General features: G+C 37.8%; 1 protein-coding gene across 1 annotated transcript in view; it reads right to left on the bottom strand.

Moving 5' to 3' along the window:
• Positions 1 to 25,283, bottom strand: part of MYO3B (myosin IIIB) — a 197,646-nt gene that overhangs the window by 62,509 nt on the left and 109,854 nt on the right. The window contains exons 24-29 of the mRNA XM_075710689.1: positions 20,804 to 20,883; positions 16,540 to 16,617; positions 13,374 to 13,579; positions 4,576 to 4,687; positions 3,482 to 3,644; positions 2,674 to 2,754 (exon numbers count right to left, since the gene is read on the bottom strand). Of these exons, the coding sequence (XP_075566804.1) occupies positions 2,674 to 2,754; positions 3,482 to 3,644; positions 4,576 to 4,687; positions 13,374 to 13,579; positions 16,540 to 16,617; positions 20,804 to 20,883 (720 nt within the window). The remainder of the gene's footprint in view (positions 1 to 2,673; positions 2,755 to 3,481; positions 3,645 to 4,575; positions 4,688 to 13,373; positions 13,580 to 16,539; positions 16,618 to 20,803; positions 20,884 to 25,283) is intronic.

Raw genomic sequence — 25,283 nt, 5'->3', positions numbered from 1 at the left:
AGGGCCACAGATAACAGTGAAGACTGGCCTCCTAACACTACCCTCGCAGTCTTTGGAACCGATTCTGATGAAGAGAAGGCCCAATAAGGTTAATACCCCTACTTTGATCTCTGTCAAAGCGTACCAGCAAGAATTAATTTACATTTCAGATGAAAAAGGTTGACAGCATGAAAAGGCATCTTGTTTCTGGTATGTGAATGTGCTGTAATAGATCGGGAATTCTGAAAGGAAGTTCTGAGGAAGCTAAAGGGATAAGCCGAGCGGCTGCTTTTATTGGGAAAGAGATGAAAGGAAAACAAATTTCAATATGCGCTGTTCTGTAGAAACATGTAAGCCAAATGCTTCCTAAATTTCAAGGCCTGCCTGAGCGGGGCGGGGGAGGGAAAGAAGAGGGAAGTACATATATTTTAATTATATGGTTTTGCTAATGTCTGGATGACAAATGCAAACAATCTATCTCACTGCCTGAAATGGCTCATTCAAAAAAAAAGAAAATACAAAGGTGATTTTACATTTACTGAAAAGCTGCCTTGAACTACACACTGACATAAGATGTGCAGGGAAGAGAGAGATTTGGAGTTGCTTTTGTCTCCATGTCACTAGGCACTTGGACAGTGTAATGTAAACAACAGAAAGACTGTCAGTGTATTTTAAAACCTGGAAAATGGCCACCATTAGCAAACATGAGCTTTGATTTGAAACACAGAATAATTAGCATGTCGAGAAGAGAAAATGTGCACAAGAAGAATTTTCAAGTAAGAAGTCCTCGATATAGGTTTCCAAAGGCAGCCAGAAATGTGTTGAGGATTATTATTATTATACCCCTTCAAATGCAGCGCCAAAGATAGGAGGAGCAGACAGCCTAATTAATACAAAGGTGCAGTGTCACTCTTAACCTTATAGTCCTAATGCTTGTTCACCCAGACTGATCACTGAAACTGTCAAGTGCCAGGTTACAAAGGAAGACAGCGTGTGTGTTGGTGGAAAGAGTGCTAACATCATTCCTCCAGCATTAGGTCCAGAGGGCTCAACAGAAGTGTCCAAATTCAAGGGTATATGTACACTCCCACTGCCTCTGCTCTGCCACGTTCAATGCAGTGTCTAAGAGATGGCAGGAAGGAACAAAGCTCTGAATCTCTCCCATGTGTGCAAACAGCAGAATAGATCAGTTGCTTTCTCTAAAGAGCTAGTAATGAGCATGCATCTCCAACACGCCTAAGAAATCTGGCAGATAAAACTCTAAGGCAGAATGTCCCCTACAGTCTCCAAGTGATACTGCTTCCTACTGAACCAGAGATAACTCTCATCTTAATGAACTTGTAATAGTGGGACAGTGATGGGTCAACTGTTTCATTTCCGTTTTATGGCAAAAGGCTGTTGTAAGTCAATCAAGGTCCAGGTATGGCCAAGTGTAAATGTAGCAAATACTCCAGAAAATAGTTGCAGGGGGCACTTTAAGGTCTACTTTCTGTGCTATCATGAAAAAAATAGAAAATGACAATGCAAAGGAGAGGAAGAAGGGGAGAGAGTGTTTATGCAGTCCTTCAGTGCTTGTTGTAAAGGGACAAAGATTTCTCCTTAACAGTTCTCCATTTAATAGAATATTCTGCATTTGACCCTAGAGCTATAGTTCATGATTCTACATAACAGTATGTGTGCAAAGCTATAAATTATTATTTTATCCTAATCATACTCTGTTCCTTTCTGTAACTAGACTGGTATTCTGTTTTCTGCTGAAAGTCACAGAGATGCTTAATTTCAGAGTAGCAAACTTAGACAAAAGAAAAACAAATGAATTTACCAGAAGTGGCTTGAAAACAAAGTAAAAGAATATTTAGAACACATCTTTTTCAGATTATCACATCAGATACATGACACAGAATAGAGAGGTGATAAAGCTTAAGGAATTACAGCACAGGAAGCTGGTAGAATAAAGAAGGTACCTTGCTTTATCTGTAAACACATTTGCTACAACTCATTTTTGATCGGCTACAGTCTTTCAACCTGGGGTTGGACAGGGAAGGTGTATTACACTGCATCATATGGAGGCTGCTTCACACTGGCAGCATCTGAAAACACCATTGAGTTCACGGCACTGGTTCTTAGATTTCTGTGCCATATGGTACCCTGCTCTCTACTAGAGACCTACACAGCCCTATGGGCCTGTTCCTCCAATAATCTCTTTAAAGTTTATTCAAATTCATATTGATATGGCTGCATAGGAGTCTGGCAGAGAGTCAAAAGATTGGCCAAAGCTGGCAAACCCAGCAAGCAGTCAAAACAAAAACCTGGCAACCTGCCAAGATCAGGGCTCAACACAAAGACAGAGAAATGCATGTCCAGTGCCTCCTATCCACACTTTTAGTCAAATCAATCCAGTGCTTCATACCAGCTCTACATATAGTTGAATCATACTGACTGTACTCAGAAGAATCTTAAAGAATTAACAGCTTTTAATCAGTATGTTTTGCTTCCAGAGAAGTACTTACAAAAGGCCCAAAGTGCCTCATACCTGTCACAGATGTCATTTGATACTGAAGAAAAAATGATCAGAGGTAATGTTTTTGATAGCTTTTGTTTGGACTGTATGTATTTCTCTTGGCTATAAACACTGACACATGAAATCACCCACAGCAAAATAGGTGTTGGCAATTGAAATAATGTTTTAATTACCTGCTTGAATATGTATAGCGGCATCAGTTCTTCTGTTCCTTATTTCCTTGTACTTCCTGCGAGCTTCATATCCTCTCCAGGCTAAAAATACAAAACCATGTGCTGGAAATTACATTTATTTAAGGAAGTGCTACAGAGCCAGAGATGTGCTGAAACTTTCATCCCTCCTACCATAACTACTCCAGCCCCCAACCCCAATACCTCTTCCCCACCCACCCAGATGTTGAACTCTGGGTTCATGACTGCAGTATTCACATCCCCACAACTTCAAACACTACTTCACTCGTCCAAATTTTAATTGTCACCATGTGCTCACTGATGTCCTAACCCAAAAGGCAAAGGTGCATGATCATGTCAGCACAAGAACTCCCTCCCTCACACAGCTCCCCAAATTTGATATAAGGAAGCCTGCTAAGTTACAGACAAACAGCCTCTCGGGCCCACCCCACAATGTATGCTATCTGGAATTCTGGTATACATGGGTGGGGGGTGGGGGAGGGCATGCTACTGCATTTCATTTATGTGCTGCATGCTAGTGTAGACATACCTAACAATATTTCAGTATTTTCATTTTGTGCACAGGCATCACATCCAAAATACTAAAATATTTAAATAAGGACATTACCAAATACTAAGATGACACCTTAGAAGTAAATCAATAATATTTGCATCAATTAGCTGGAGAGAAAAGCACCTCCGGTTATTTTGATTTCATAATAAACTATTACGAATGAATAAATAATGTACATGCAATTTAACAGCTTGAAATGCAAAGACACTCAATGAAATACGGAATGTGAACATTTACCTGACTGTATGGTAACAGCACTATTTTCTCTTTTCTCTCTGACTTTCTTGTACCTCTTTGCTCCAAGCCATCCCTTGATATAGGCTTGCATGACCACCACCCTCCCTATAACTTCTCGCAGGAACAAATTTAACTGCTCTATATGGTAATACTTTAGAAAAACCTGAAATGGAACAAAAAAAAGAGAAAAAAAACAGTATTACATGCAGGCAGTAACATAACCTCTTGTATTCTGCCTTTTCATTAGTCTTACACCAGCCTATTTTAGGGCACCATTGCTGAGAAAACTGGTCGAATACTGGTTGTTAGTATCATAGCAATCTTGCGAGTCAAATATTTGCTCTCAGTGTGCTTGTGGAATTTCATTATTTCACTGACTATAATCACCCCATTGCAAAATAAATCACATATTTGCCCCCTTTACAAAGTAAATTGGCCACGGGGATATTTTCAGGTATCAACAATTTTGAAATATAGCTTTTCTTGACAGTGGGAAGATAAATCCCAGGTTGAATCTGGTTTTAGACGTAACGCTGTCTAACAGTGTTCTGCTTCAGGAAGCAAATCCTGTGGGTGCTCACATACACTTTATCTGGGTCTTCAGCAGGAAAATTCTCTTTGTGTTTCCTTTGTGCACTGTAAAACAACTCAAGATACTGTATAACCTCCTTTTTACAGAAGTCATCCACTCCATTTTAAACCATGAACAAAGGCTTTTGACAGAGCCAGAAGTATCTCACCTGAAACTCCACCAATGGATAACGTACTAACCAGGCTCACAGGATGGGCCAGAGTGTGAAGTTTCAGTCATGCCATGATTAAGAGCAGGAAGAACTTTAGGGATGCGCTACCACAGCAGGCACTGACAGATGTACTGTCCTTATCAAGGCAGCCACGTGCAGAATGCACTTTGGGGAGGTACCCAATGCACCCCTCCTCTTGCAGCTGGCTTGGGAGGGCACCTCCGTAACCTGGGAGGCTAACTGGAACAAATTCCTTGCTCTTTTGTTCATTCATGCAGTACTTTTCAAACCACTATTAGACATGTTTTGCTAAAAGGATATTATCCTTGAGAAAATGTTAGCACCCTCTACCTTGGTTTTCCCAAGAATCCAGTTGTCTAGTTTAGATTTCTCCAAAATGGCAAGACAGTTTTCTCTGCTACCAAGGGGAGTCTCGTGTGCCTTGAACGCAAGGTAATAATACCTGCAAAATCAAATGACAAAGAAAGAATTGACTTGATAATCAGTATGTACTTTCATTGCTGTTCTCTAGCTCAGAGCTGCATCTCTAGAACTCATAAGCCAAATTCTCCCTTATACTCAGTCCTCTTCATAAATCTTGACACAGCTGTCATGCATAGGTATTTGAGCATATATACAACACAGGAAAATAAGTGGTACCATAGTGGTGACAAGAATCTGCTGCATTCTGGAAATCCCCAGTCAGTGTAATCATCCATAAAGGTCTTTCACAAAGCAGTGCAACTCAGGAAACACCCAAGGTTTCTCTGAATTTTTCAGGTGAACGAGTGAATGAATGACAGGGAGAAGAAGCAAAAAAGTGCTAGATATCAGAGTAATAGAAAGGAAGGCAAAAATAAAACCTTTTGCATAATGTGTAAAATAAGTACGCCATCTACAGAGCTGCATAACATGCTTTGGCACAGTTACATTTCACTGCAAGTCTGCAAGTTCTTTTGAATAAGCAGGTGCTCCCTGAGGTGTTCAGTGGACCTTTACAGATTTCTGAGTGGGAGAAAAGTCAAATACTAGCACCAAAGAAAGAGAAAAGCACCAAAAAGTAAGTTATTAATGACCTGATGCCTGTTTCTTATGAGAAATGCCAAAAAAGGGATTTCAGAATCTTTCAATATTTTAGTAACTGGTATTCATCATTTTTCACAAATAAATATAAATGGCCTTGACATTCTTTGGGAAGCATAAATCCACATAAGAAGTCCAAGGCTCCTGAGCTTGTAACAAGATCACTCCCATTAACGGAACTCTGGGGAGCTTCCCATTTTCAGTATGCCTAATAGAAAGACTGAGGATTCTCAGTCGATGAAGGCCAGCACTAGGAGGGTAGGCAGTACAATGATACAGTGATACTGACCGATTATTGAAGCTGAAAGGCTGCCACTGTGTGTGAAGAATAAAGATCAGTTTACAGTAAAAACCAGTCTCATATCAATCTTAATTTACAGCCAGCAAGATGCTCAGACTGCATGAATACCCACCTGTGTTTCACACTTCCAGAAGAGGTCATATATATGCGTAATTAAAACAATTGGCACTGCTATCATATTGGCAAGGATTTTATCAATGCTGATGGTTAAACAGAACTAGCAGCTATATTAAAGAAAAAACAAGTGAATTACTCCTCAAAAGAATGTAACAATTTTCTTTACTCACAAGGATTTCTGTGGTTATGGTGTCCTGGTTTCGGCTGGGATAGAGTTAATTTTCTTCCTAGTAGCTGGCATAGTGCTGTGGTTTGGATTTAGTAGGAGAAGAATGTTGATAACACACTGATGTTTTTAGTTGTTGCTGAGTACTGCTTATGCTAGTCAAGGACTTTTTCAGCTTCCCATGCTCTGCCAGGTGCACAAGAAACTGGGAGGGGGCACAGCCAGAAGAGTTGATCCAAACTGACCAAAGGGCTATTCCATACCACATGACGTCATGCTCAGTATATAAAATGGGGGTGGGGGAGGGGTGGGGGTGGCCAGGGAGCAGCAATCGCTGCTTGGGAACTGAGTATCGGTCGGCGGGTGGTGAGCAATTGCATTGTGCATCATCACTTGCTTCGTATATCATTATTATTATTATCATTATTATACTGTTACTATTAGCATTACTATTTTACTTTATTTCAATTATTAAACTGTTCTTATCTCAACCCAGGACTGTTTCTCACTCTTACTCCTCCGATTCTCTCCCTCATCCCGTCGGGGGAGTGAGCGAGCGGCTGCGTGGTGCTTAGTTGCTGGCTGGGGCTAAACCACAACATATGGTTAGGTTTATAAGTCACTAGGCATGATGTCTTTTTTCTGTTTGATTGGGATAAACAATTAATTGGAACAATTATGATCAATTTTAGTGGCATTTGGAGCAGGCCCATACTAAACAACATTGACTCGTCTTTTGTCCATGTTCCCTTGCAAAGAACAGCCCCTAACAATTATGTCAAATAACATTATTGTGCAAACAGTTAATGAAAAAGGGATGCAAACATGTTTGAACTGAATTAAGAAAGAATGGACCAATCCCTACCTGTAAAGTCACCATGCGTTAATGAAGAACAGTTTTATAGTATTTAAGTAATTCTATTTGCAAACAGTTACGATAAGTAACAGCAAGAACATGTGCCAGTTAGTTTACAAATTTAAGGCTATTTTAGCACAAGTACACTGTTAGATGGTAGCAACTGCCACCTCAGCTGTCATTCATGAACTGCCATGTGTTGTCTTGGTCTTTATTAAGTTATACTTCTACAGGTGCTACTCTATTTACATTGTGTTTGAGAGGAACTGGCAGGTTGAGCAAACCATTCACCTAATTATTAGTATGGGGAAGAGCCATCAGGTGTTCTTTAAAACATAAAGAGAAGAATCCAACCAGTGAATCTCAAAGACAGATTCCTCTGTAGCCATATAGAGGCAAGAAAATATCCCACCTCATACTGATGAAAATATGGAGAAGCAATTAGAAAGAATGGAATAGGGCAAGATTTTTTAGTTTTTTAATCAGGAGAATGTGATTTTCAAATATTAGCTCCAGTTAATCTCCAGATGTTAGCTCCAGTTGTCACAAGAAAGAAAAAAGAACCACTAAAATAGTCAATAAAGATCTGAGGGGAACAAAATGACATCTGAAAGCAGAAGCACTCAATCAGTCCTAGACCAGAGACATAGATATTCACCAACTGGAGATGTTGCCCACTCTGAATAATGATAGGAGATTATGTATTGCTGACTTATTTTTAATGCAGTGACTTTCTCAATAACATGATATTGCAAATTCCTTAGCTAAATGTTTCAATATTAAGAGTCATGCCATTTAGTAGGTATGGAAAAACTTGGTGTATTTAAAAGAAAAAAAGTATGTTTCTTCCACCTTATTACTGAACTTTATGCCAGTTTTCACAAGACAAATAGTATTATGAATTGCACTAATAAAACTCAGATTTAAAATATACATATCACAAACAATTCGTGATAGCATGCAATTTCAACAGATACTTGACAGGTACATCAGGGAAGTTGCACTAATAGTAAATTGCTGTTTGCTTCCAAAGCTAGTTCAGATAGCCATGTTATTTACACATGTATGTAACTTAAGCAGTTCCTTTCCTTAGAAGGAAGGAAGGATTCAAGTGAGTGATAATACCAGCTTTCTGGTTGTTCATACACCTCTTAGAGGCATGTCATAGCTGGGAATTTTAAAACCACAGAACAGTTTTTAGATAGCATTGATGCAATAAAATAGTCAAGGGGGTTCTCATAAGTTTTGACTCTTACTATCTTATCAATGACATTCTAATTACTGAGAAGTTGACTTCTTATTTGTGACAAACACCTGACTAAAAAGTATTTTTGAGCTATGCAATTTACATGCCTGACTATACCGTTCTGCTTATGACAAACTTCAGTATTTTCAAATGTAGTACCCTCTCCATTAGCTCTCTTTTATGATCTAGAATGTAGTTGCTTTTGGTACTCAGAAAAAAAACATAAATAAAACAATGCCCATTTTTCTTATCAAATCATGTTTTAACAAATGGTTTTATGAATTTAAATTTATCTGTCTTCTAAGAAAGCAAGCCATTCAGAATGACACTAACTTTACAGACCATGGGAATAACTTCTGTTTCTGTAGGTAAACATATTGTCTCCCAATATTTCATAAAAACTTCCTTCCTATAAATGGCATATTTCCAAATGTTTTGATTGATTCAACCACTGCACAGAGGACTCCTGTAACTGGTTAAACATGCTGGGATGTCAGATTTTCAACATCAGGTCTTCCTGTTCCTTTTCATTTATGTCACCAAAAATAAGGCAGAAATGACTCTACTCATCAAAAATAAGGTCTAGCAATATGAGACTGGCAATTTCTTTTTCATTATTTCTCCTCCAGAACTGCTTTTGGAGTTTGCATTCTGCACAGTAAAAAGTCTCTAGATTAGTGTTCCAATGCTCAAATCCACGTATTATTTTTTAAGCAAAACTTTGTTTTCTATCTGGTGCCTGTTTTCATGACTGAATCACATAACTACAGATGCACAAGTAGTTTGACTTATGTGCTCAGGATAACTGTATGTGCCACATAGAGTCACCCAATTATTTTACTTAATCCAAAATCTTTGTACAGCAATGGACCATGTGGAATATTTTGGAGGAAGGTAAAACATTTCACCTTAATGTATCTGGTAGAAGTGTGCAAATATTGTACATGGTGAAATGGTAGAGAAAATATCCAGCAATGCACCCAAAACTTTGCAGTATATGCAACTATAACTGTTCATTTTGATTTATTGGCCTAATTTCATCTCTATCATACTTATGTAAATCTACTGTACTAAGATCACAGAGTGACCTTTATTTACAACATTTCACCAAAAGAAGAAACCAGATACTTAATTTCAGAAAAGTAGAGCTAGAAATCACGTTTGCTTCCAGATGAGATGAAAATTTCACAGCTCTACTTTTTTATTTCCATATTTGCATTTGTTATTCCAGCAGAAAATGCAGTAGTCTGGAATACTTCAGTGGTCTTCTATGTTAAGCCAATACTTTTATTTCTATTTTAAAAAATAAAGTTTATGGTCCTTCATGTGTTGTTTCATAAACATGCACGTATTTGTACAAAAATATGTTATTTTCTTGGATTATACATCCTGCTTGAAAATTTCCTACACGTGACATATTAATCTACATGTTTCCTAAAAGTACTTTACTAGCCACATTCTCATTAGCAGTAAGACTAAGTAAGAGAAAAATAATTTCCCCTTAGAATAACTAATTTCTCAGAGCTGATGAAACTCCGGAATTACGTATTTCTTAACCAGTTGTTCTTACGCTGAACTACAAACTATCCTTCACAGACATGAATAGTATTCCAGTCAAAACATACATTAAAATGGGATTAACTGTACTTTGTAGTCATTAGGCATAAACCAACATTTTTTAAAAGTTAGATTTATCCCCAGATCAACACTTGCAAAGCTAGGACATGCAGAGTTAAGGTTAAACATTAAATACATCCAAGTATGCTAAGATATGGAAAACTTCAGAATGATGCTATGCATTAACTATCTGATTATGGCCAAGACATTTTAGTGTTGGTGGCGTTAGATTAGATAAACTGATTGTAAACAAATGGTTCAATTTCTCTCCCCTCCTTAAAGGGTGAACTGTGGAACTGTTCAATAAATAGCACTTAAACAGCACCATTAACTAGTATACCAGTGTCTCTTACTAAAGTTCCCCTCACATTCCAGACTTAAAAGCAGACTTAAATTCTACACAATTAACTAAAAAAAAGTAATGATTAACCTTTTTTCTCTTTAAAATAAATCTTTGTACTAAAATATACTGGCCTGAGGTGGAGAATGGATAATGAAAAGCATGAGGTGCAAGAGGGCAAAATCCCTTTCTAGGCAGACCCCCAGCAATAGCAGGGAGATTCTCAACATTCCAAAAGACGTTTGTTCCTTCTCAGCCCTAGAGTTGGAAAGTTTAAAAAAAACACTGTGAGATTGAAAAAGCAGAACCAACCTCAGTGGGATCACTGTTACAGTAATAACACTGGTATTGCCATGAGCATATGATCTAAGTAACATCATCTGGCTACTGGAGTAGGTAGTGTATCCTGCATCTTAATGCAGTACAATGAACTTCAATGCAGAATGTAAACGGGCGGAGAAGAAAAAAGAAGACAATCCTTAAATGAAACTTGTACAAAAGGTCTCAACACATTCCTATGTGCTTATGAGGCACTTCAAGCATGACAGCATATAGCACCACTAAACTCTCAAGTCCTTTATCTTTCAACCCATGGTACAGTATATATTACATTACGTAAAAGGCGTATACAGCTGGGAGACATGTGGTGAGGACACACCTGCATACCACATCATGTCATGTGAAGCTCCAGGGGCCTGGGCACTAGGAAATAGCAAGAAGCGTCCTATCCAGTGTGGGACTTTCAGTGCAGGTCCCCTACGTGTGCTAGAAAGCACGCCTCCCTTAGCTGCTGTGGAGCGCATGGTCCCTATGAGGCCCCACAAGCCAGGCACACCTGGTTGCCTGATCAGGTTAATAACGTGTGTCTGAAATCTGGGATTCCAGCCTGCAAAAGGGGCCATGCTTCACAGCAAACACATAAGACAGACACATGATGGCATGGGGTGCAAGACAAGGCCAACAGAGACAAAGTGCCTAAGACTTGATAGGTCTACAGTGTTTACAGGGGCTGCAGATTACATTTTCCTACTTTAAGTAAAAGAATATGTATATTTATATACATAAAACAGATGGCTGTATACTTGGCTGAAGAAACATTGTGTGAATGAGTTACAATTAAGTCCTCTCCTCACCATCTGTTTTTTAACCCAATAAACTACCTCCAGGTTTGCAACACTGAAATAATCTGTTCTACATGAAAACAGAAGACAGTAAAGAGTAACATTAAACAGAGCTTTATCTTTTGTTTACCTCCCACCTGATAAACCCTGAATGGTTCTGTTCCCTGCCTTTGATTGTTTTGTCCTCATATTTCCTGCTAAGAGTTTACAAAACAGCATTATTGAACAGGCAGATAAGAAGCACACCTATTTGTTTAATAACATCAAGGGAGAAAAAGTGCTGGCTCATCCATTTTGTTGTTCAGTTGCTCAAAAGGATCAAAATACCAATTAACTTGCTGGCTTAGAAAATCTTTGATATCCTCACATTTACTGACATTTTGAAACTCTTGTTCATACTTGCCTACTGTCTTTTTGATTATGAACAAAGAAGTGCCAATCTGTTTAGCATTTGACCTGTTTTCTCAAACATTTTTATGTATTCAACTACTTAGTTCCTAAAAACACTTGACTAGTCATGGCTGTAAGTTGAAGAAAAATGTTTCTTGTTCCATTGATAGTTTTTTTAAGCATTGTTAATTTTTTTTCCCCAAGAGCAAAACAGAAAAGAATTTGTTTAAAAATAAAGCATGAACTGAACAAAGGAGCAAGAACATCCCCTCTCCCGCCCCCTGTTTATATTCTGAACTCAGGAAGTCTTCTATGCTGTTGGGCAAATTGCTAAATCCCCCCCCCCCCCCCCACACTTCCCTTGTCGTGTTGACTTTCTTTCCTGAATGAATTACATCAAGTTGGACTAAAAACTTGGGGAGTATCTGACAAGATGTTAAACACAACTTGCCCTTATCTGCAGGAATGGAAAGCTACAGTCAGCGCTGCTTTTATTACCATTACTTTTCAAGGTTGTACTCAAATTCAGTGCACTTTTGAATGAAAAGCATCTACTGATAAGAGGAGGCCTAATTTCCTCACAATTTACACTAATTTCAGTGCAGTTAATCTTAGTTCACTTATGTGGAAATCGGATAAAATTTAAGGTTAATAATTCTGCCTTCAGCCTCTTCAGGATGTTGCAAAGATGTGTTAGTGATCACAAAAACTAATCTCTTTGTCAAGCCTGCTTTAGAAATGGTGTGACCTCACTAAAATTAGTCATGTAACACAAAAAAAAGTTGGGGGAGATCATGTCTGAAAATTAAATTGCTTTGATGGACAAATGAACACATTAGTTATCCTTTCTGGGATATATCTCTCTCTAGTGTTTTCCTATTACATATTCGTATGGCATACTAATATATTATAAAGCAGAAAATTTCGTAATTTTTCAGAATTAATTGATTAAGCTATGGTTTATCGTTCAACGTCTCTCAGTGCAAGGACCACAGATTTCCAAGCCCGAATGACTGATTTACACACGTAAATTTACCCAATCTCTGGGTTTTAGAAAGGCCTGTGAAACTGTTCATGTCTCTTCTTTCTCAAAACCATAATCAGCTCCTTCCCTCTAGGATCACATGAATGACTTGCTTTCATTAGATTCATTAACCTTGTATTGTCTGGATGAGCAACCTCCAAAAAATATCACTAAATGCTTGATTTAGCCGTTCACTACTTGTTCCTACTGTTGAGTAGTTTGCTTAACAGTACTGCTTTTGCTCCGTTATTGAATTACCAATCCTACAGACTGGAAAACAATAAATACTACACAAAAACGTGTTTTAAATCTAGAGAAAACCATAATGATCGTATAAACATATTGTCATCATAAAGACAATAGCATTTTCTGCTATTAACTTTTTGAGGAATAGTATTAAAGCCAGTAAAAGTAGCCATGACAAGGGTTCAGGTGAACAGAGATCTGGTTATTATTTGTGTATCTCCAAGATAAATGACTACAAGGCTACAAAGCTATTATGAAGAATATTTCTAAATCTAAAGCTTTTATATCAGTTCATTCTTAAGCTTGTACACTTTCTTCATATGATGGCTGAAGGTCACTGACCTTCCAAATCCTTGTATTATCTGAACATGATGCATAATTTCCACTTGTTGCCTCTACTGGGGGAACCACAGGGACAGGCTGGCTACTGAACACTAAGTGCTCACTGCTGGTCTGACATTGACTTTTCTCCATTAGAGCTCAGATATCTCTTGCAGTCTTTATCTTGATAGTCACTGCTCTCATTAGAGAATCAGACCATACATGTACAAACCAATGTTTGTAGAACTTTCTGTACTTAAACATAGAATATATTTCATTGAATGGAGTTTTAAAACAACAGCCACATTATAGAAGTTTTACCTTTTCACAAACTCTTCAAAGAGGATGCGATGAGAATACCCTTTTTGACGTATTTTGACAGTTTCCAGAATTCCAGTGTATCGTAGCTGCAGTAGAACTCTCTCATGAGAAAATGTCAGTGCTTCTCGATCATCATTAGGTTTAATGCAGCGGATAAAGTGAGGCTGTCCAACAACCATTTTGGATAAAAGATCCATGAGGGAATACTAGTGAGGAAAATAAAAAAAGATGCACACACTTGAGAAAACACTGCAATGCATCTGCTTAAGCAGGAGATATGTATTTGTAAACAGTATGTCACGCTTGATGAAGTTTTAATCTGTAATGTTAATCTGCACTGATGTTTAATTTTTAAGCTTTTGGCTAAAACCCAGAACCTATTAAAAGTTTTCAATTGTAAAAAAAAAAAATATTATTCTTCTAGTTCTTATTTCTTACTTCTTACACCTTTCTCTTCCTCTCTCCTTATACCACATTTCTGTAGTTGAAGAAGGCCCATATTAAAAAAAAAAAAAAAAAGAATTGAAAAATGTCCTAACTCTAATTCTACTGTAGACACATTTGACCAATTAAATATCCCCAACAGAAGAACAAGCTTTCCTGTGATACAGACAATCACAGAAATTCACATGGGGAAAGGGCTGCAAGAAGTCATCAGCTCAGTCCTCTGCCCAAAGAGAACACTAGATGTATCTGTACCATTTCAGGCACATCTCTGTTTAATCCATTTTTCAGAATCGCTGACGATACAGACTGCACAATCTCCCTTGGACAATCTACTGAAGTGCTACATTACTATTACACGACTATTCATAATGTTCTTAACATCTAACCTAAATCTTCCTGCTGAAACATAGGCCCATTACTTCTTTTCCTATCCACCCTCAACATAGAAAACAATTTATTCCATTGCATTTTCCACTAAAATGAAAAAAGCATGATCATAGAATCATAGAATGCTTTGGGTTGGAAGGGACCTTTAGAGATGATCTAGCCGAATCCCCCTGCAGGGAGCAGGGACAGCTTTAACCAGATCAGGTTGCTCAGAGCCCCGTTCAACCTGACCTTGAATGTTTCTAGGGATGGGGCCTCCACTGCCTCTCTGGGCAACCTGTTCCAGTGCTTCACCACGCTCATTGTAAAAAATTTCTTTCTTATGTCTAGTCTAAATCTATTCTTCTTTAGTTTAAATCCATTATTCCTTGTCCTGTTACAACAACAGATTATATATATCTGCTTTTCTAATGACTCCTCTGAATACTGACACTTCCGGTCCATCCTCACCTCATTAACCCACTGCACGATAAGTATTTGTTGCAAATACAGTCAATCTCAAAACCACATACAATTCCAAGCTGACTGTGGTCACTTTGCTGTAGGCTGCATCCATATTATGGGGTTTGGTTTTTTTTTTTTTACAGTTCCTACACAGCTGACATCTGTGTAGCTCTTTGCAAGAGCACTCTAAATCCACACTTGTATTACTACACAAGTCTGAATGTGTGTCCTTGTACCCTTCACACTGGGGCAACATATCAGTATGTATCAACTTCCTCTATGCCTTTCCTTACACTATTTTGCATGACAAAGAAAACAGGTATTCCTAAACGGCACAAAGCTTTGACCCACACTGGCTAGCACAGCACTGTGAACTTCCCCATTCTGCATGGTACAAGTGCAGCCCAAGGACCAACTGCTCAAAACTTTTCCACTTTGCAATGACTGCAAGAAAAAAACATTAACCAACAGCCTTGGATTGGCATGTGGGTTTCCTGACTCGTAACCTTCCAGTTCCAACATTCTCAATGCCTCTTCCTTACCTGTTTGATTTAAACACACATGCAGAATATACATTACCCCAGACAGGATTGCTACTGATAAAATGACAATCCACATGATTTATAACAGTAGTTCCAAAAGATGGATTGTTTTTACTTATTAGCACAAATGACAAATCTTAATCTTTAAAAGTAGGTATGCCTGAACTTGTGAAAAAATATGAAGGCTTCAGTAATGACAGCTGTTTTATTTGCACAAGATCAGTTTTCTGTTCATAAAGAGACCTGTTCTAGACCTCCAGCATTTTATATGGAAATAGTCTAGACTCTAGATTCCGTTATCAATGTACTTGGTGAAATTATAAAAGTACAAGTGTGAGGAAACCAAAAGCAAAGGAGTGAAAGAAAACTTATGACTCTACAAAGGCCTCACAACAGAATAAAAAATTCTCTTATTATTCTCTTTGATCTCACAATCCCACAAATATTTTAGATATATCTATTGTTCTATTTAGATATATCTATTGTCCAGGGACCTGGACAAGCTGGAGAGGTGGGCCTGTGTGAACCTCATGAGGTTCAGCAAGGCCAAGTGCAAGGTCCTGCACCCAGGATGGTGCAAACCCCAATATCAATACAGGCTGGGGGATGAAGGGATTGAGAGCAGCCCTGCAGAGAAGGACTTGGGGGTACTGGTGGATGAAAAGCTGGACATGAGCCAACAATGTGCGCTTGCAGCCCAGAAAGCCAAGCGTATCCTGGGCTGCATCAAAAGAAGCGTGGCCAGCAGGTCGAGGGAGGTGACTCTGTCCCTCTACTCTGCTCTGGTGAGACCTCACCTGGAGCACTGCGTCCAGCTCTGGGGCCCTCAGCACAAGAAGGACATGGACCTGTTGGAGCGGGTCCAGAGGAGGGCCACCAAAATGATCCGAGGGCTGGAGCACCTCTCCTATGAGGCCAGGCAGAGAGAGCTGGGGTTGTTCAGCCCGGAGAAGAGAAGGCTGTGGGGGGACCTTATTGCGACCTTCCAGTACTTAAAGGGGGCCTATAGGAAGGATGGGGGCAATCTTTTTAGCAAGGCCTGTTGTGACAGGACAAGGAATAATGGATTTAAACTAAAGAAGAATAGATTTAGACTAGACATAAGAAAGAATTTTTTTACAATGAGGGTGGTGAAGCACTGGAACAGGTTGCCCAGAGAGGCAGTGGAGGCCCCATCCCTAGAAACATTCGAGGTCAGGTTGGATGGGGCTCTGAGCAACCTGGTCTGGTTAAAGCTGTCCCTGCTCCCTGCAGGGGGTTGGGCTAGATCATCTCTAAAGGTCCCTTCCAACTCAAAGCATTCCATGATTCTTATCACCAAAATGTTTACAATTTAACTTTTGTACCCTGAAATAGGAAGCCATAGTTTGCCGCTTCATGTTAGTTGTTTCCTCAGGGTGTCGCATAACCTCCATTGTATCAACCTGGAAAAGAAAACTCAGATGTTAGAGCTGTTCCAGAAACACTGCAGACCTACCCCACCTCGCCCATGAAAGCTGGGTTCAGTTTTTGTTAGGGCCATTCCTTCAGGTGTGAGTACTTCAGAGTACTTTATCACAGGTAGGAAGGCCAGCATCTGACAGATGCAGGACACGCGCTGATTTCAGAGCGCGCTGTAAGTGTTCCAAATGATTTCACACTTTTGTTATGTTAGTATAACACTCAGCCAATGAAGCACCTGTCAAGATGCAATACCTTATGAACTGATTTCTAAAAAGCATTTCTCTTATCACTACTACAATGAACTCTGTTAGGCCTTATTTTCTATATAAGAAGAGTTATCATTTTTGTAATAATAAGGAAGTAAATTGAGCTGCCTCATTTTGCTCACATATGGAAAAAACGTCGGATAACAAGTGGCAAACAAAGTAGGTAATCTCAGAACGTATAAGTATTTTCCTTTCTGCTGTTGTGGTTACTATTAATTACTTTAAATTGCCATTTTGATGCCAAGAATTTCAGTAATCTTACTCTGCTGAACTCATAGCTTCAAATACCACTTTTTCAGCATTTCAGAAGAGTTATTTTTAGAGGGTATACATGGACAGCAAACATATTGCTCCTTGTATATTTTAGTTATATTGTCAGTACAGCTGTTCTTATCAAAATGAAACCAGAATTTATGAATGAATATAAACACAGTTACCAATCACAAGCAGATTGTGTTGCTGTATTACAGCTCAACAAAATTAAAGAAAATCAACCAGCATCCTGTTTGCATGGAGCATTAACAACATTTTAGCATTCAGTTGCTTTGTGGCAGTTTACCATCTGCTCTGACCAGGTGGCATTTGTATAAACCAGATAATGCTGTTGTCAGCACCTGTGCTACACTTCCTGGACTTTGCTCCATACGATCATTTCCAACACTCACTGACTTAAGACCACTCTTCTGAACATTAAAAGTAATTGCTGAAAGATTACAGTTCTCAATAAAGTAACTGTGTCTCTTACCTTCAGGAGATATTTAGGAGACTGCATGCAAAATATAAAGGAAATGAAGCACTAAGTAGTAATACATCAAGAAAATGGATTTTGTGTTGGGAAAGGAATCAAAAGAAAACTTGTGAAGACAAGATTCAGAATACAGATGGTGCAAAGGGAGACAGATTTCCATAAGGGTGACCATAAAAATTGCAGTATGTTTTTGTAATGTGTGATGTTCTAGCCCAGAGTGGTGTACATGCATTAGTACGCATCTCAAACTAACACATGAGGAAAAAAAAAAGATGCAGTTTGATTTCAGTTTTAAGGATGTTAACAGAAAACTCTGTAATATATCCCAGGAAAAATGCCTTATCAGCACAGATAACATCAAACATCTTAAGAGGTCACCTGACAAAGTAAACATCAACGACCTAATCAGAGCAGCATGCATGTCCATGGGGAAGGATATGGGAATGTTTCAAAACTATCTTGGCAAGACAACTGCTTTTTGAGACTTGAGATCTAAATCTCTAGCAAACGTCAGGTAGAAGACAAAAGCCATCCTAGTGAATATTGACAGTAAGTTCAGAATAACTGGTAACCTTTAGTGTTAAGAGAGACACAATTTAATCATAACAAACACCAAATCAAAAGCAAAAGAAAATAGTTTGAGGACTGCACTGAAACCCAAATGCCCATGAATTTGAGCTTCAGAATTGGATTTTTGTCTGTCTGGAAAAGCAGAGACTTTTAGTGATGTTGTTGTCAGAGGTTCAGCACTCACAATCTCTCAATCATATTTGCAGTATCTGCTGGCCAATAAAGGGTGAACTTATGCTCTTCTTTTTGGGCAGTAGGATACTGCCATCTCCTTTTCACAGCTGCTTATTTTCACCAAACCTGTGGAATCTTACAATCTTTGAGACTGCCACTCTGTCAAATATGGTTTACTACAGCCTGCTGGGTTCAAAAGGGTTTTGTTTTGGGTTTTTTTGGGGGGAAGGGAGTGAACACACAGAAACACAGATGGTCAGAAACACTCACAGAGGAGATGTAATACACTTTTTCTCAGAAAATCAGGGTAAAAACAGTATTGTGAGATTCCTTTTTCTATGGATGGAGTTGTAAATTCAGATCTGTGCAATCTGTAAGGACTAGGATCAACTTCCAAATCTTTTTGACAAGAAATATTTGAAGTTTCCATTAGAAAAATTCTGATAGGCTCTGAAGCTAGGGAGATTTTCCTGTAAGAATTTTTAGAAGTTTTGTCTCTGGTTAATTTATAACATTGTGTGCCATGCAGTTTTACGGTAGGGCAATAATCGCATGTACAACAGGCGATAGGCTTTATCACAACTGGCTTGGCAGAAAATGATAGGACATAAGAAGAATGTCATGATATAATCTTGTGTTTTAAATCACTAGCTACTCTTTTTAAAATAAAATTAAGAATATTTCAACTGTTAAGTCGCATTTTTACATGACAGTAGTAGTGACGTACAATATACATTTATACGATTACCACTGAAATGGAAAACAGCTTGACCTACAAAAGACTGTTCCATCACTAAAAAAAATTGCTTATAATAGTTTTGAAACAATATTAAAAGAATTATTTATGACATCATGTCACCTTATGAAATCAATGGAAAGTACTACTTTCACATATTGACCACACCTGCTGCTGGCATGGTATGAAATACTGTAAAACCAAAAAATACGTTAAGCAAAAAAGCTCATAAATTAAATAATAAATGAAAATGTCCAAACTTCCAAACAAAATTACTGCATTTGGATTTTTTTCAACAAATTGTAAAATAGTAATTTAAAATCTTTTTCCTGAAGTTGTTTTAATTAGAAGTTTTACGAAATTATAAGAAAGAATTTTTTTCAGCTCAAAACTGTTTCAGTTAACATTTTCTGAATAGTGCTGCACTTATGCATGTATTTTAGCTCCTACTTTAAAAATTTGAAGGGTAAGTAAAAGCCACTTAAACACCACTTAGCAACTGATTGTGTTTATTAAAGCTCTAAAACAGAACTGCTCTATTCCATTCCAGCTGTATCAATAAAATGCATGCTTAGAAAGCTTATGCTGAATATAGCTGGATGTGGAAGACAATGTGTGTATAATACCAAAAAATTGGAAGGCCATTATCGGTCATTCAGCACTGAAAGTGTTTATACCAGAGAAGAGCTAAATCTCTGAAATCCACATCTGTATTTGCAGGTACAGTGAAGGATATAGATGTCTGGGTGACATTAATTACTGTATCAACATTTGAGCATGAGCTCCTAATAACAGAAGAGAATGATAAGAAATAGAAAACCCAGAACATAAAGTCCTGTAGACTTTTGAACAGTTGCTGTTACCACATTAATTTTTAAAAATTATTATTGTTTGCTTTGGAGGCAAAAAAAAAAAAAACAACCCCACACCCCAAACCCTTAACTAAGCTAACTCTAACAGTACTACTTAGGAAGCAGGGAGGGGCTGTACATGCTAACAGCTTGAGGCACAAAAGTTTTCCTCACAAATTAAGTGTACTCAGTTGGCAACACATCCTATTAACCACCACAAAATTATCCCATCCTTCTGCAATTATGCCACATACTTTTATGGCAAAATTTAGCAGTACTTAAATTAGTAAATACAGTTCTTTTTAAAGAATAGTGGTTTTGCTGAGTTGTTCTTTGCTGAGTTGTTCTTTTTTTGTTCTTTTCTGGTCATCTATCAGTCACAAATGTCTCCTGTTTTTTGACTTGGAAGTTGAATAAAAAAGGAACAGATAATTTTTTAATTTTGCCTTTCATACTGTTAAATACGCTATTCAAATTTTACCTAATTAAATCTCTTTCTAGGCCAAAATTGCCAGAGGAAAACCTTGACCCCATTGAAATAAAGATGAATATCGCTATCAACATCAATGTAACTGAGATTTCACTCCAAATGTTTAAAGATTAATCAGTAGTAAATTGATTCTTTGCTGGATTCTACAATAGGGTCCTCACTAAAACTGGAAACAGTGCTCCCAGCTGAGGTGCATGTTTTCTGATACTAAGGCAGACTCTAATTTGGTAAGAACCTCACTATATACACCTACATCAGCTAAGCATTATGTCCATAGTCTCTCTGTAATATTTTATGAACAATTGCCTGTCTTCAAAGGGAACACTACTAACCTTAATACGCCCAGCACTAAGCTGTGGAGGCAAAGACCTAGATGCTGCTGTCACTCTGGCTCTTGCTTGTGCCAAGTTACCTGTTCAAAAAGAAAGAAATATGTACTGCAAAAACTGTTCAAGAAGCTTAGCAAGGAAAAATTTGTATGGTGGAAAATCAGTTTGTACAATAGTACTAAAACCAGCAGACACCACCATACTTCTTCCACACCCCGCTCATTACCAGTTGTGCCTGCAGAGCATTCAGCACCAGCATGACAGAGTGCAGTGTTGATTTAAAAGGGAGGAAAAAGTCAGTGATAAGGTGGTATGTCACTGACCTTAGCTACTGAGCTGATGAAAACGACGACAGCACAAAGGCATACAGCTCAATCACTAGTAATCAATTTCTCTGTGACTCATTGAGAGTTTTAAAAGAGAAAGAGACAGCAGAAACAATCTTGTTTCTATGAAATCATGTGGATCCTGAAGTGTTTAGACAGCATCTTAAGCTCACAGACTAATGAAAGAGATGAGAAAATGATAAGCCGGTATCTTTTTTTGACCTTTTGACATATAGGCCTGCTTAATCCCCAATCTTATTGCCCCTTGGGGTTTTTAAAGACTGACTCAATTCCTCAGGCAAAAACATACTGTGGTGTCAACTGAAAGATGAGTGCCTTTTTTTAAATGTACAGTATGACATGTCCTAAACTTTTTCCTCTTTACTTGCAGAAAGCCAAAGTCATCACAAAATGCTTTGCTTTTCAAAATAAAGGCTCAGAGAAGAGAGAGGAAGTGATACGGGACGTGCATATGCAAGACACTCTGTATATTTCAAAGTTTTAGCAAGTCTAGCACAAGATGTCCAAATGTTTTCTCTGGCTATATCTTCAGAGGCTAAACTGTGATTAATAGCATTGAAAGAACCCTTTGAAGCAGGATTGGTGACATCAAAGCCCTAATCCATAGGTGGCAGGATTTTTATAATGAGTGGGAAGCATTTTAACACATTTCAAAGGATTTACAGCATGAATAAACAATAGGCCTCTGCAGATGTACCACACACCTTTCAGAACCAGAACACATAAATAAGTGTCCATTTTAATTTAAATGTAAATAAAGTGTTAACACTTCTTTCAGATGCTAAGTGCCTTGTTTCCATCAACTCCAGTATTTAGCTGTTTGCTTTGCAGAAAGCCAGTAACTCTAAACAGTCTTCAGAGTTTTGCTAAACTACATATTACATAACTGGTAAGGAGGCAGGATGGGAAAAACGAAAACCAAGAACACTTAATCGCTGGTAATTATTCCATAAGGGAGCAAAGCAAAGCCAGTGTCCACATAACACTGAAAGGAACTTCTGCTTTTACTTTCCTCTGAACAGGAAAAATACCAATCCCCTGAAAACAGTCTGGGGGCCAGCACTCAAACACAGCAATGACATTCTTTGGAGTGATTCAAACATTCTGTATTCATTTAAAAAAGTATTTCTCTTTTAAGCTGCTGGCATTGGGATTGATACAATGCTGCAAAACTGGCACATCATTTCCAGACCTAACAGCGTATGTTATCTGACAGTCTAAATCACAGTGCAAAACACAAGGTATGTCACGTTTCTGGAAACTCCTTTAGGTTATACTGTGTAGGTTAATGAAAATTGGAACTCTGTTTTGAAAATCTTGTATATCTATATATGCACATGGTACATATGGTATATACATGTATCTCTCTAAGGTTAAAATGAGGACTTCAATGAGCAAGTAGTTGGTGAATTTATTTTTCCTTAGCTGCAATTTTGATATTTTTGTATGTTAGAAATTACTCTTTTGTGCCTTTTTTGGCTAAAGTAGACAACCTGGAATGGTTGTTTTTGGCTAGGCTTCAGATTAGCAAGTCTAAAGCTTGAAAGCCTTGCACTGGGCAATTGATGACACAACATAAAGAAACAAATTTGAATCAGATTGTTTAAAATTACTAAAATTTTGTTGCATTTTATAACAAGTTACAAAACTTTAATAACCAAAGAAAATTTAGAATCATAAGATAGTTGCTTAGGGTTCACCACACTCACTGCTGGCATTAGGTTGCCAGGGTTCATAATTAATATCCCTGAGTTCTCCCTCAGTTCCTCAGGCAAAGCTAAAACTAAACCTAACATTTCTGATCTGGCAAACCAAGCAAATAAATAAACCTTTTTATTAATAAAAAAATCTTTAATGACTTCACAAACCAAAAAGCCCCCCAAAGTGGCAGTTCCTACTTAAAAAAAGGAAAGCTTTACATACCGTGATTTTGTTCATTGGTTACTTCCTTCTAGGAATGGATTCTTATCAGTGCTTATTTAATGTGTCAAGTGAATTCCTATGTAATTACTAACTACTGAATTGTAGCATCAGATGAAATCCATAGAAAAAATATTATTAGGATTTTCTTTTCCAGACCAAACACAGAATGATGCTTTAATAAAAGTTCGTGAATTAGTCATCTCAAGTAGTTCACATTCAGGAATTAACATGTCTAAGCCATTGAAACTAATAAACAGAACAAACGTGGTTTGAAAATTAGTCTACAGAATAAGAAATGTTTCACCCAGAGTTAGCATGGTGTTTATAGTCAGTAAACATTTGGTACCTGTCCCTGCATTCGATTTTCATTTACAAGGTCATTTACTACTTTACACACCAAAAATAATTAAATGTTATTCCACTTTGTGAAGAACATCAATATTTGAAGAACAAACATTTTTAGATAATAACATAGCCAGTTAAAACTGCCAAGGGTTCCCTGAACGGTTAAACCGGTTAAAGGTTAAAAGACTGCACTGTGGCTTTCACAAGTCTAGCTTCACACCTATTACATGGTCAACACTTTAGAGAAAATACAAGTGACATCCATGTAGACTTGAATAAAATACTACCTATATTAAATCCAACTCCATAAAATGGGCCAAATAAGCCATTTAAAACCCTCCCAAAATTTTCTTAATTATTTTTGGAAAAAGCATTCATGAGGGAGGGGAGAGAAGTTAATGGTTAAAATTTAGGATTAATCTTTTAAACATGTACATTTTTAATTTTATTCACATGCATTTCCTTTTCAGTTCAACAGGACTGCTCATCTGAAAAACTAAGGCTCCTACCTATGTGTCTGCCAGATCAGAGACTAAGGTCTCTGGGATTCGTTTGTGTCAGTGGGGGAGTCAGTCAGCCCCAATGTTTCTCTCTTTTCCCTTGGTTCAATAAAGTTAGGAATGTCACTAATGCTTTGTGAAGTTTCAGTCATTAAAGTTTGTGAAATGCTCTGAGAGCTTCCAACAGAAAGAGAAGCAGCAGCACAAACATCTATGTACTCACTGGCTAAGTTTACTGTGCCAATGCTCAGCAAAACTTTTGTCTTGAAGCTGTATAGGAGATCTCACATCTCTGCAAACATATTCTTCACTGATGCCTCATTTCAGCTAGGTGAGAAAGACCATACTGTCAAAGTTCTGTATCTGTTCTATTATGCAAAGCCAAGCAAGAGAAGTTTTCAAAGTTTTTCAAGTATTTACACAGCACAGAAAGAAGAAATACGTTTTCTTCTTTGAGGTTGGACTTTGGAAGTGCTCTCTAGATCTCAGAAAGCATTCCTGGCTTCTCACTTGCACCCTTGGCACTTACTCACTGTGTGATCTGGCTGAATTAATGATTTGTCCAGCCGTTGACTTCCCATACTAATTAGGAAACTACATTCTCTGGCTGGATGTTCTGATGTTACTTACAGTTTGTCAGTGCTTCATTATCCTTAGGTGATGGGTTCTATAAGTGATATCAAACAAGCATTAGTAATATTAGCACTGTATTTGTAACCTCATTTTGGTTATGTCTGCAATAGATCAGTCCTCCCAAAGTAAGAGCATGCCAGGTAAGAATTACATTAAGCTTTGATACGTTTAGTTCGTGAAGTGTAAATGACTTGTAGAGAAAGAGCCTAATGACAATGTCACCTCACTGTACAGGCTGTACCAGGGATATTTCTATTATATAGAGGGCACAGTACAAGCTCTTTCCTTATCCTCATATATTTTATTAATTTCTTTCATGCTTCTGGTTCAGATAAAGAGGGGTTACTTGAAACACCATGTAGATACAGAATAATATGGTCAGAAATGCTGCAATGCATTCATATTTCATTGACACTACTTCTAATCACAGCTAAGCACTTGCACTCCAGAAGAGGTACAGAGTCAGACAATGTCTTTGACATACACAGATTCTTCTCTGTCTTTCCTTTCAGTACATTTTATCTAGCCTAAGGAAGTCAACTGCTTATCTCCATAATGCATTTTCATCTTCTGCTACTGTAAGACTAAGCTTTTCTTAGCTTGACTATAAATGAATACATGTACTTTTTTTATTGGGTACTAATTTGAATCTGGTCACTGACTATCAAAAGTCTATTCTTTGGAGTCACTGCAGTAATTTAAGCTAATCTTGTGCAATAAAAAGGTAAGAATCCA

The sequence above is a fragment of the Pelecanus crispus genome, chromosome 5 (assembly GCF_030463565.1).
Source record: "Pelecanus crispus isolate bPelCri1 chromosome 5, bPelCri1.pri, whole genome shotgun sequence".
In the NCBI taxonomy this organism is placed as follows: Eukaryota; Metazoa; Chordata; class Aves; order Pelecaniformes; family Pelecanidae; genus Pelecanus; species Pelecanus crispus.
Note: the sequence above shows the minus strand (reverse complement) of the source record. Positions and strands in the feature narration are given on the sequence as shown.